Source organism: Ursus americanus, chromosome 28 (assembly GCF_024610735.1).
Source record: "Ursus americanus isolate L20-20 chromosome 28, mUrsAme1.1.p, whole genome shotgun sequence".
Taxonomy (NCBI): Eukaryota; Metazoa; Chordata; class Mammalia; order Carnivora; family Ursidae; genus Ursus; species Ursus americanus.
This window is the reverse complement of record NC_142154.1, coordinates 1,407,609-1,420,422: the sequence shown is the minus strand read 5'-3', so window position 1 is coordinate 1,420,422 and position 12,814 is coordinate 1,407,609. Positions and strand designations below refer to the sequence as shown.

Genomic DNA, 12,814 nt, shown 5'->3' with positions numbered 1-12,814 from the left:
GCTAGAGGCAGGTTAACTTGGCATTTGGGGCCCACAGCTCACCGGCCATATCCCTCTAAGTTACTAAAAATGCTGAGGTCCTCAATATTTCCCCGGTTCTAGCATTAGGGTCTAACCTGCCAGACCAACAAGCAGCCATAGAGCGTTAGGGGACAGGAAACAAACCCCAATAACTGTGGTGGAAGCAGTAAGACCAGGCGCTTCAACTGCTCAGTAACAATAATCTGACTTGGGGCAACTGGTGGATCCGTCGGTTAAGTGTCTGTCTGCCTTGGGCTCAGGTCATGATCCCAGGGTCTTGGGATCAGCCCCCCCCCTTAGGGCTCCCTGCTCAGTGAGGAGTCTGCTTCTTCCTCTCCCTCTCCCCCTCCCCCTGCTTGCTCTCTCCCTCTCTTTCCCCCCCAAAATAAATAAATACAATCTTTAAAAAACCCCACAGTAATTGGACTGGCCCTGCTTGCCTGGGAGAGACAGCTGTAGGCTCTGCTTCATTTCGCATTTAATTCCCACAAACCTGCACAAACGGAGGACCAGCGGCTCAACTATGTGCACATCTAGAAAGTTACCAGGCAGGAACCACAGGCTCCTCAACAGACAGCCCCAAAGCCTCCACCCGCCCCAACTCACCCCCCCTGCCCCCAGTGACCTGGGGGGAGGGGCTGCCTCCCTGGGGCGCGTCCAGCGGGGGAACCCCAGGCCAGCGTCCTGCCTGTTGGGCATTGACCACGGGCTTCGGGGGTTGGGGCGGGGGTCCCAGCGGAAGGGGCACCGTCCCGTCCCCGCCCGGAGGCCTAGCGCAGTAGCTCACGTTGCCTGGGGTGGAAAAGACGCCGTAGGGCAGGTTGTGGATGGGGAAGTCAGAATCCTCGGACACCGCGACGAAGGACATGCTGGCCAGTAGGGAGCGGGGCCGCGGGCGGCACTCGGCTGGGTCAGGCAGGATCTCGCCCCGGGTGGTTCTGCTCGCGACCCCAGGGCGCCGCCCCTCGACCCCGCGGCTCCACCCCGGCCCCGCCCCCGCCGCACCCCGGCTCCTCCCCTGCCCCGCCCCCTCCCCTGCCCTGTCCCCGCGGCCCCGCCCCCACCCTGGTCCTGCCGGGACCCGCAGCGCCCCTCCGCGGAATGCTCAGCGGTCCTCGCTGCCCTGCACAGGCTTCCCCGCAGAGCCTCGCCCCCCGGAGACAGAGGCCCGGCTGCAGGCACCGGGCCCTGCGCCCCACCGATAGCAGCCCTCGCCTGGAACTGACCCCAGCCCGGCGCACCCCTCCCGTGTCCTGGGCTCTGCGGAAGTCCCGTGGGCTGCCCGGACTCCGTGGACGCGGCCCCCTGGCTTGGAGAGTCCTGCCAGAGTCCCGCTGACCCGTCAGCTGCGACGCTCCCACTCTGGGCCACAGGGGCAGGCGTGCCTTTGGAAGGCTGAAATTAATGAGAATTAAGTCTAAAAAGTATAGCTCACCTGCTATTTCACGTTCTGATGTTAAAATGACGCCGACAAGCTATTTGACCTCGGACGAGCCACTTAAGCTCCTTCTGCTGCCCGGGCTTTGTCCCCCGTAGGACACAGTGTGGATGACCACCGCTCCTGCTCCATCGAGGGGATCTGAGAAGCGAATTAACTGTGGGTGCTTGTGCCTGGCACACAGGGACACAGATGCTTGTGTTAGAGAAAGGATGGGAGAGGGGGACACAAAGGACGGCAGATTCACATCCCAATTCTGTGGGCAGTTGACCACAGCTAAATGGATGGAGAGTGCAGGTCAGCCTCTGACACGAACGAAGTGCTTAGCCCTGAGCAAGTTAAACTCTGCCCTCATCAGTTTGCGCATCTGAAAAATAGAGGGCAAGAACCATGCCTACTCTGGGACCTGCATGATGGTCGAATAATGCCTGGCAACAGAGTTTGTCATCAATCAAGTATTTTTCCCTCCAGGGACATCCAACCAGAATGTTAGCCATTCCTTTGTTTCTGAGTTTTGCTTTTCCTTATGAAGAAGACAATCAGAAAAGGAGAGAACACTATTATAAAAGCAAAGTGGTCATCACTGACTGAAAACAAATTTACAATATTAATGCTAATTTCTTAGAAATCTAATATTCTTTTAAAGAGTTAAAAGTTTTAAAAAGTTAGAATTATAAAAGCACAGGCTGCACAATACTTACCAATACACAAAGTAGTATTTGAAACACTGACTTTTTGATTTGCTTTGGAATTTTTACGTTATTCACAAGCTAATATAACACAAAGAGGCACGCACCCCTGCATTCACTGTAGCATTATTTACGATAGCCAAGATATGCAACCAAGCCAAGTATCCACCCGCAGATGGATGGATAAAGATGTGGGGTACACACACACACCCACAAACACATCAGTCATAAAAAAAAGAATGAGATCCTGTCGTTTACGAGCACATGGCTGGACTAGAGGGTATTATGCTAAGTGAAGTAAGTCAGACAGAGACAAATACTGTGTGATTTCACTCATACGGAATCTAAAAAGCAAAACACACAAAACAGGAACAGACTCATGAACACAGAGAACAGACAGGTGGTTGCCAGAGGAGGGTGAGGTTGGGCAGACAGAGGACACAGGTGAAGGGGACGAAGAGGTACAAGCGTCCAGTTATAGAATAAAAACGTCACGGGGTGAAAAGTACAGTGCAGGGATTATGGTCAGTAATACTGTAATCACTTGGTATGGTGACAGGTGGCGATTGCACTTACCTTGGCGAGCATTTGAGAACGTATACAGTTGTCGCACCACTATGTTGTACATCTGAAACTAATGTGTCAGCTATGCTTCAATTAAAAATGTTTTAAAATTAAGTTTGAGTTAGTAACACTGTATCGTACGCCTGAATGTTGCTAAGAGAGAAGATCTTAAATGTTCTCACCGTAAAAAAGACCTGGTAGCTATGTGATGGGATGGAGGTGGTAGCCAATACCATGGTGGTAATCATTTTGCAATCTATAAATATATCAGTCAACACACCCTGCACCTCGAAGTGACGCGCTCAAGTATATCTCAAGAAGATGTTTGGGAATTAAGCGCTACCCAGGTAGAGCTGACCGAAAATAAATTTGAAAACAAATTTAAGCCAAAATCCTAGACCTTCCCAAGATTTGTTAAAAAAATAGCCCTTTTCCTTCAAAAACATTCTTTGATGAATAATAACAACGAACAGGCAGAAAGACCTACAAGAAGTTGGGACCCTTCTGCCTGCAGATCTCCGCCCGTCACTGCTGTCCTCCCTGGATCAGCCTCAGTGATCTTCCCGTCCACAGCCAGTCCTGCGTGGTGCCTCCCCCGCCGGCCCCCTTGCTCATTCGTCACCTCTAAAACAACTCTGCCTTTTCAACAAGGTCAGCAGTAACTTGCAGAGCGGGTAGCTTGGAGTTAGAATACGGTATTAAAACCCTGCGTGACTGCTGTAAGTGAAGAGGAGGCGGGGGGCGGGGAGGAAGGCAGAGGAGGGCAGGAAGAGAGACAGTGCATTAGGGCAGATTCAAGGCATCATCTGGAATCACTGGAGGAAGACACATGAGAGGCAGCCGTGAGTGCTTCAGGTGCTCCGGCCGGGATGACACCCCACCACATGCTAGCGCAGTGAGAACAGTGACCAGTGACCGGTCCTCGGGGCTCCCTGGGGAACAGCAGCGTGCGTGCAGAGGCAGGGAGGCTGCCCTGCCCAGGGCCTGGAGGGAAGAGAGGCTGGAAGCTGGCGGGATTCCTGTGATGGGAGGGCCCGAAGCCAGAAGGCCCCGAGGTGACCGGAGCTGACCAGCCCCCACCGTCAGGGGCTCCCTCTGGTCCAGCCTCCTGGCTCTCACCCCCAACCACGGGCGGACCTCAGTTTTGGTTGAGTCCACCCTGGGGAGGGATAAAGCGCAGATCTGGCAGAGGGAGGGGGTCTGACTTGTTCGGGAGCTTCCGGAAGGGGGGAAAGGAGAGTGAGTGTTCCGGCTGGGGTGAGGCCCGACCAGAGGCGCTCCGGGCAGCAGCTGGTATTGGCCTGATTCTAGGGATGCTGGGGCTGCAGGGCCAGGAGCTGTGGGCATGTTCTGTACTGGCCCTGCCCCTCCCCCCACTGGCAGGAACGGTCTTTCTCGTTCCATGCGCGGCTTGGTTGACACCCAGCCACTCACCTGGCACAGAGTAGGTGCTCTGTAAGTCTCTAAGTAAGCACATACTATAAAATGGCTGACGAAAGGCGGTTAATCCGTGATCACCAGCCGCGCCCACGCCGGGCCCGGGGAGAGCTCCAGTGCCTTCTCTCCCAAGCAGGCGCACGGCGAGCGGGAGTGGGCATGGCGCTGCCAGAGCACACATGGGCTCGTGAAGGCCTGGATGATAGAGAAAACCAAAAACCTTTTGGGGGGGAAGGGCGTGGGGCAGATGTGTGTGTGGGAAGGGGTGTGGGCCTGAGAGGGCTGAAGTGGGAGGAAGATTCCATAGTTTTAAAATAGACTCGCCAACCCACTAATTATATATCGGGCCTGAGAACGCCAAAGCTGTTCTCTGTTTGGAAAAAACCACGTAAAGCAACTTTGCAAACACGTTGTATTTTCTTCTCCTTCTCCCTTTTGGGGAGGGGGATGTGTTGAGCACATACATGACGACAATTATAAAAAAGAATTTTAAGGAAAAACGACTGCCCGCAACCCCGCCATCCTGGAGTCTTCCCCCGCTCTCGGAACTCATTCCAATTGCATGTGCAAGATTTTTCCATCTTCATGAACTTTAAATAGAGGCAATTTTTCAGTCTTTCCCTATATTTTTCTCCTGAACGTTTTTCCATGTGGCCAAATTAGGTTCGTTATTAGCAGTTTCAGCGGCTAAAGGAGTTGCTTGGGGCTGGACAGGAACGCAGCGGTGAAGGCCTGTGCGCGCAGTGTTTTCCAACAGGACCGACTGAGGGTGAGGGCCTGGGTGGGAGGGTGTGCATACCCTCAGGGGCTCAAACGAGCTTCAGCACCTCCAGGGCTAAGGGCTGGTTTGAGCCTGGGGGGCCCTCCCTCAGATGCTGCAGCAGAGCTGAGGCTCTGGCACTGGAGGCCCCTGCACACCGGCGTGCCCCCCACTCCTTTGCAAGAGAAGTGGGAAGGGGCTTTCTGCAGGGGCCCTCAGACAAGCAGGCGGTGGACACTGGCTGCACTGGGAGTAACGGGCCAGCTGGCCTCCTCGCGGTCCTCAGGTCTATCCATCCCCCTCCTACCCCCCCTGCAAATGTCACCTGAACCTGAAAGACCTGAGTCCAGTTCCCAAGACCCCCTAAACGGTGAGTTCCCTTGAGAAGCAGAGTGTCACTTGGGTTTGCATAGGATGCGTACTGCTCTGATGATGAATGGAGCACATACATGCCAAACACAGGATGTCCCCTCTAAGATATGGGCAACGGGCATCTCCGGCACGAGCCATACGGAGAGAAGGCCTGTGCTCCGTCCAGCGCGGGTCCTTTCTCGCAGCTCCCTCTTTCTCTTGACCACCCCACGCGGAGCCCAGGGAACCAGCCCACCAAGCCGGTGGTCTTGCCGCACCAAGTTTCTCCTTCCTGTCCTTCGTCTCCCGGCTGCTGTTTCAGGCACTACTGTGCCCCTGCCTGATGGGATGCCGCCTGACAGCCCTGTCGGGGTGAAGCTGGGTCTGGAAGACCCGGAGACGACACGCGGCATCTCAATGAAGGGACCACGGTTGACAAGCGGCCTGGCAAGGAGACTGTGGGGCGGGGAGGGAGTCTGCATCTCCTGTTACCACTGCAGCAAGGAATCTGAATTCAGATGCCCCTGTGACTGCAGCCCGGTACTCATCTTGTGTCGCTGTCTTGCAGGAACACATATTGAGGAGTCTCCCCCTTCCAAACCTTTCTTTTCCCCCTGTGAGCTTTCACACAGAGGAATTTCGACACTTACCAGGCACTCCGTATCCAACCGTTTTGGTGGGTGTGGAGAGATAATGCTCAGTGCCTTTCTCCCCGAAGGTAGCTTTCCTCTGTCAACAAGAACCACTCTCTCCAAAATACATCTCTCATCCACGCCGCTGCTCCCTTCTTCTAAGAGTCCCCAGGAATGAAGCATCAAGGTGAGGCCTGTTTCTCTCTCCCCAATGGTTTCCGGACCAAAAGCTCTATTCCCAGTTGGCCATCTGCCTCCCCTGCCTCTAATCCCAACCCCCAACTCCACGTATCCCTCTGTGCTGGACAGACCAGGGGTGTCCCAAAGCTTCAGGACTACCACGTCTGGGCTCCCTCTCCGGGATCGCAGCCTGCATCCATGCTCTCCTCCCTCCGTTCCTGAGGCTCCAGCTTGCGTGCCCCAGGAAACCAGGGCAGCCGCCCTGGACGCCTCACTGGGCTAGACCATCGCTGTTTGACCGAATGTCCTGCCACGACGAAGGTGTTCTAGATCCGTGCAACCCAACACAGAGCCACCGGAGCATCTGAAATGTGATCCGTAATGAGGAGGAATCGAAGTCCTCCTTTTATTTAATTGCCTTTCCATATGGACTTCTGAGCCACTGTTATCAGTGCCCACGCAACAACTTGCTGAGATTTTGATTGGGATGGCGTTGAATTTATAGACCAAGTTGGGCAAAACCAAGGATACGGAGGCACCCTTCAATGAACATGGAATAGCTCTCCGTTTGCTGAGATCTCTGATTTCTTTCGTTAGTTCCGTGGTCTTCCTCGCAGAGATCGTACACATATTTGCTAGATTTTTACCTAAGCGTTTCATGTTTCTGCCAGTGCCAATGTAAAAGAGTGTGTTCTTTTCACATGCAGGTTTTCTGTGGCCGGTGTTTGTTAAGTCAACTGAGTTTTGTATATTCACCTTGTTCTCTGCAATCGTGCTCTAACTGCTTATTTGTTCCAGGGGTTTTTAATGCTGATCCTTTGGAATTTTCCTAAATCAACAATCATGTCATCTGTGAACAAAGACGGTTTTATTTTTTCCTTCCCAATCTGTATACCTTTTCTTTCCTTTTTTCTTCGCTGTCATTTTTTATTTTGGGGGGGTTTACTACATTAGCCGTGGCATCCTTTTCTTGTTTCATCTTAGAGGGAAAACATCTAGTTTCTAACCACTCAATATGATGTTAACTAGGTTTTTCCTAAACATTCCTCATGTAGTTGAAAAGGCTTCTCCAAATTCCTAGTTTCCTGAGTTGTTGTTTTTAAGTCAAGAATGGGTGTTGAATTTGGCTGATGCTTCTGCATCTATCGAAATGTTCCTATTTTCTTTATTAGCCTGTGGATGTGATCACATTAGTGAATTTTCAGATGTTGTCAGCCCCTTACTTGAAATAAATCCCACTTGGTTGTGGGTATAATTCCTTTTACACATTGTTGGATTTAACTTGCCAATATTTTGTGGAGGATTTTTGCAAATACGTTCATAAGAGATGTTAGTCTGTAGTTTTCTTGTCTTTGGTTTGGTTATTAGGGGAGTGCTGGCCTCATAGAATGAGTTAGGAAATATTCCCTCTGTTTCCATTTTCTGGAGGCAACTGCAGAGACTTCATAATAATTTGTTCCTTAAATGTTTGGTAGAATTGACCAGTCAGGGCTTGATGCTCTCCTCGTTGTAAAGTAATTCTTTTGACTCAGGCCTGTGAGATTATCTTTTTCCTTGTGCACATTTGGGAGATTGTGCCTTTCAAGGAATTGGTCCATGTAAGTCATCACATTTGTGAGGAAAGAGAGTTGTCCGTGATATTCCCTAACGCTTTCAATACCTGTGGGTAACTAGTGGCGTCTCTTCTCAGAGAGCCACCACTTGACGTTACACACGACCGTGGCCTTCTGGGAGGCTACCCCCACAGAGGTTTCCAGATGTTGCTGACAGTCCTCTCATGCCTGTATTTCTTTCCATTCTACTGACTCTCGAAATTACTTTTGATGCTGTCTGTTAATAAAAGAGGAAAAACAAGGCCTGGAAGCCAGCCTTTGAAAAGAGACAACCAACCACATAAGTCCCTTCCTAAAGTCCCAAGAGTATGTACTTAGATAGACAACCTAGGAAAAAGGGGATGTCTAGCCATTAGCTCTTTAGCATAAGCCATCTTATCTGCACATCAGGAAAAACAGGTCTTCTGAGACTCGAGCCTGAAACAAAGGGATAATTTCAAGATTGCACTGCACAGTACACAAGTCAGCATTCCAGGAAAACTAGGGGAAAGGACACTTTGCAAGACCGGAGTATAGAAATCCCAAATTAGATATGAAGACTGAACTACAAGACAATTTTTGGTTTACGGCTTTAGTATTTAGGTGTGAGGTGAAGCTGGAATACTTTGTGTGAACGATTTTTTGTGACAATTTTGCAAAAAAAAAAAAAAAAAAAAAAAAAAGAATTACAAATTGAGTGCTGGGGCTGATTCGACAGCCCACTTCATACATAACCCTCAATTTCAAAATGTGCTCCTCAAAACGGCTTTATATATAACTTTCTAATACTTTGGAACTTGGGTACAGAAAATTAGATCAGCCACAATCTTTGCTTCATGACACTTTCAGCAATGGTTCACACACGATCTGGCTTTAGTTCTGTCCAGTGTAAGCTTCCTGAATGGACTTACTCTTGGGGTCACCTGGGTGGCTCTGTAGGTTAAGAGTCTGACTCTGGATTTCAGCTGAGGTCTTGATCTCAGTCATGGGTTCAAGCCCCACACTGGGCTCCACACAGGGCACAGAGCCTAAACAAAACTGAACTTACTCTCAAGAGTTGGGGGGCTTGGTCACATGGCACCACACCCCTTGCCTCCTCCCTTCTAAGCATACCGGCCTCTCTTCATCCCTACCTGCTTTCTCGTCATCTACATCACACGTACAGGACTCCGACTGTGTCCTCTACTTTGTTGTGTCACTCGGGATCACTAGCTCTGATTACTGTACGACATTCTATCGTAAGATTATATCCTCTTTTATTCATCCATTCTTCAGTGGGACTTGGGTTGTTTCTAAGTTTTTGCTTCCTGTAAACAGTGCTATGAAAACTCTTGTTCATGTCTCCTGTTATCTATGTGCAAGTTTTCTTGGGTATACATTCAGGACTGGAATATCTGGATTACAGGATGTGTGAAAAGTCCAACTTGAAAAGGTAGTACCGGGGGCGCCTGGCTGGTTCAGTCAGAAGAGCAAGTGACTCTTGATCTTGGGGCTGTGAGTTGAGCCCCATGTTGGGCATAGAGATTACTTAAATAAATAAGAACTTCAAAAAAATTAAAAAATGAAAGGAACACCAATCTTGTAAAGGACTGAACCCCTTTTGACTAATAGCAGCAGCCCATCAGAAGTTATGTAGGATTCCTGCGACACTTCATACTGCCAGACTACTTTTAAGTTCTGCCAGTTGAATGGGTATAAAATGGTATGTCGTTGTGGTAATGATTTGCACTAACTTCTCCCAATTTGTAGCTCATCTTTGCTCTTTCTTTGAAGCTACTTTAAATAATGTATTAGTGCATAAAACACCTCGTTTTCCCTTAAAATTGAAAAAGCTGATGCACACCGTTGTATTAGTTTCAGGTGCACATTGTAGTGATTTGACCTTTACATACGTTCAAAATGCTCCCGACGATTAAGTGCCGTCACCAACCGCCATCAGAGTTACTGCGGTATTGACTATATCCCTGTGCTGGACTTTTCATTCCTGCGACTTATTTTGTAAGTGGAAGTTTGTACCTCTTTGTCCCCATCACCAGCTTCACCCAGCTCCCCTTTCTGGCAGCCACCAGCTTGCTGTCTGTAGTTAATGTCTGTTTCTGTTTTGTTTGTTCATTTTTTCTATTCCACATACGGGTGAAATCATATGGTATTTGTCTTTCACTTATTTCACGGAGCAACATAACCTCTAGTCCATCCGTGTTGTTGCAAATGGCCAGATTTCATTCCTTTTCCTTATGACTAATGTCCATTGTGTGCCTATGTCCACACCACATCTTTATCTGTTCCTCTACCGATGGACACTTGGGCTGCTTCCGTATCTTGGCTATTGTAGATAATGCCACAATAAACAATGGTGCTGCTCTTACCTGTCTGAATTAGCTTCCGTTTTCCTTAAGTAAATACTCCAAAGTGTAATTGTTGAATCGTATGGTATTTCCATTTTTAATTGAGGCAACCTCCATACGGTTTTCCACAGTGGCAGCACCTGTTTGCATTCCCACCAACTGGGCACGAGGGGACCACGTCCTCACCGACACCTGTTGCTTCTTGTGTTAATTTTAGCCATTCTGACAGGTGTGAGGTGGTATCTCACCGTGGTTTGGATCTGCATTTTCCTGATGAGTGATACGGAGCATCTTTTTATGTGTCTGTTGGGCATCCATAGGTCTTCTTCAGAAAAGTGTCTACTCAGGTCTTCTGCCCATTTTTTAAGTCAGATTTTTTTGGTGTTGAGTGGTAGGAGTTATTTAACTCCTTCTTGGATAGAGCACTTGCAATTATCTTCTCCCATTCAGGAGGTTGCCTTTTCATTTTGTTGATGGCTTCCCTCACTGTGTGAAAGCTTTTTAGTTTGATGTAGTCCCAATTGTTTACTTTTGCTTTTGTTGCCCTTGCTTTGTCAGAGTATAGTTTAAGATCTTTGGGGCTCCAGATTTTAGGATCATTTATTCTGATTCTATTGGTATATTGATAGGTATTGAATCAAATCTGTAGCTTGCTTTGGGGAGTATGGACATTTTAACAGCATTAATTCTTCAAATCCATGAGCATGGAATACCTTTCCATTCATTTGTATCACCTTCCAATTTCTTCCACCAATGTCTTCTGAGTACGGGTCTTTCACCCCCTTGGTTAAATTTATTCCTAGGTATAAAATACCTCATTTTAATACCAAATTTATCAATAACACTTTAAGTTAATGCTTTGTGTCTTAGGTAGTACCCTATCTAAGGTCAAGGTCAAAGAAGTAGTTATCTTTACCTTTTTTCCCACCAAAGTTTGAAAATTTTGTGTTACATTGAAGACATTAACTTCTGGCATGAGAAAAGAATTTTCACCCTTTCCCACAGAGATAACCAATTGTTTTAGCTCTAATTATCAAATTAACTTTCCCTGATGTGACATGCCACCTCTTACACCAAAGTTCAGTCCGTGCGTGCCTTTTTCCGGGCAATCTGGTCTGTCCCATTGGGAATATGTACATCCCTTAGCTGATACCAAGTTCTTTTAATTAACATGGCTTCATGTGAATGAGTCCTAGCATCTGACAGGACAAGTGCCCACCTCCCTGCCCTTTCTTTTCTAAAACACCCTAGCCCTTTGCTACCTTTTACCTTACACTTTATAATTGCTTTAGCAAGTTCTGGGAGAAAACTGGGTGGGATTTTGATTGGAATTGCTTTGCACAGGTCTATCTGGGGACACATGACATCTTTATATTGTCTTCCTAGCCATTAATGTCTCTCTCCCTGTTTACTGAGATTATTAGTTATTGTCTCTTGATAATACTTTAGAATTTTTTCTTAAAGAGGCCTTCAACATGTATTGTTAATCTTCTAGGTACTTGGGGTCGATACCACTATGAAAGGTGTCTTCTGGTTTTCTAGTTATTACCACTGTAAGGAATGCACCAGGCTTCTCAAAGTTAATGGCACATCTAGCTGCTTAACCACACCCTTTGTTGTGGTACTTTCTCTGGATTAATTTGGATTTTCTCTGAGAACAAACACCTAACATGCAAATATTGAATGTTTCCTCCTTTCTCCTTCTTAGGACTTTCTGTTTTGACTTACTCCATTGAATACAGGAACTCCAACTCAATTTTGAATGCAAGGAGGGGACAGCAGGCAGCCTTTTGTTTCTGACTTTAAAATGGAATGAGTTTCTTCTTTTTGGAAGATGCTTGCTTTTCATTTGTTTGGTTTTACATAAAAACTATCAGCTTAAAGAAATTCCTCCCTGGTTCTAATTTATCAGGAGTTCTCACCATGAATGGGTGTTAAATTCTATTTGGGGCGCCTGGGTGGCTCAGTCGTTAAGCGTCTGCATTTGGCTCAGGTCATGGTCCTGGGATCGAGCCCCGCTTTGGGCTCCCTGCTCGGCAGGAAGCCTGCTTCTCCTACTCCTACTCCCCCTGCTTGTGTTCCCTCTCTCGCTGTCTCTGTCAAATAAATAAATAAAATTTAAAAAAAAAGAAAAGAAAAAAGAAAAGAAAAGAAAAGAAAAAAAATTCTGTTAAATACTTAACCTGAATCTGTTGGGCTAGTGAGAACAGTTTTCTCTTTTTAATCTGTTCATGTAATAAATTAACAGATTACATTTAAACAGATTACATTTACAGATTTTCATGCTAAGCCATCGTTACAAACTAAGATAGAACTTACAAGTAAAGTAGTGGTAAACAAATTTAAACCTAGAAATTTGTATTTTACAATACTGCTTTTTCACCTGTTTTATGTTTCATGTTTAAAAAAGACTGGCTGCCAGATACGTTTGAAAACCACAGGACAAATGGTCTTTCTCATCCACAATCCTCCTGCTGCCATATCTGAATTATGCCCTTTCAGTTTCTCTAATTCTACCAGAAAAAGGAGCTCCTAACCAGATGCTAGCGCAGTGTGACAGGATATAGAGCAGAGCTAGAAAATTCGATATCTAAGTGACAAAGAGCAGTTCTTGGCGTTAAAGAAATGCTGACACCTTCAACTCAAAGGAATCTAAGACTACAATTTATCATCATAAGATCGGTCACAAATAGATGTGAGAACAGCAGGACCTGTACAAAATTAATAAAAGTAGAAAACTAAAGGACCAAAAGTCAAAACGAACTACCAGAAAGAATAGCAGAGAAAAAGTAATACAAGGGAATG

The 12,814-nt window shown here is 47.4% G+C and overlaps 1 protein-coding gene across 16 annotated transcripts in view; it reads right to left on the bottom strand.

The window, feature by feature from the left end:
* The window catches only part of FAH (fumarylacetoacetate hydrolase), a 68,806-nt gene extending 67,814 nt beyond the window's left edge, over nucleotides 1-992 (bottom strand). For 12 of the 16 annotated variants that reach the window (XR_015722057.1, XR_015722058.1, XR_015722056.1 and 9 more), the window contains exon 1: nucleotides 809-992. Coding sequence is in view for 4 of the 16 variants with exons in the window: in XM_087856580.1 (XP_087712706.1) it covers nucleotides 809-889 (81 nt within the window). In the remaining 12 variants the exon portion in view is untranslated. The remainder of the gene's footprint in view (nucleotides 1-808) is intronic. The other 4 variants (XM_087856580.1, XM_087856578.1, XM_087856579.1 and 1 more) reach the window with 4 other exon arrangements.
* Nucleotides 993-12,814: the final 11,822 nt, after the last annotated feature.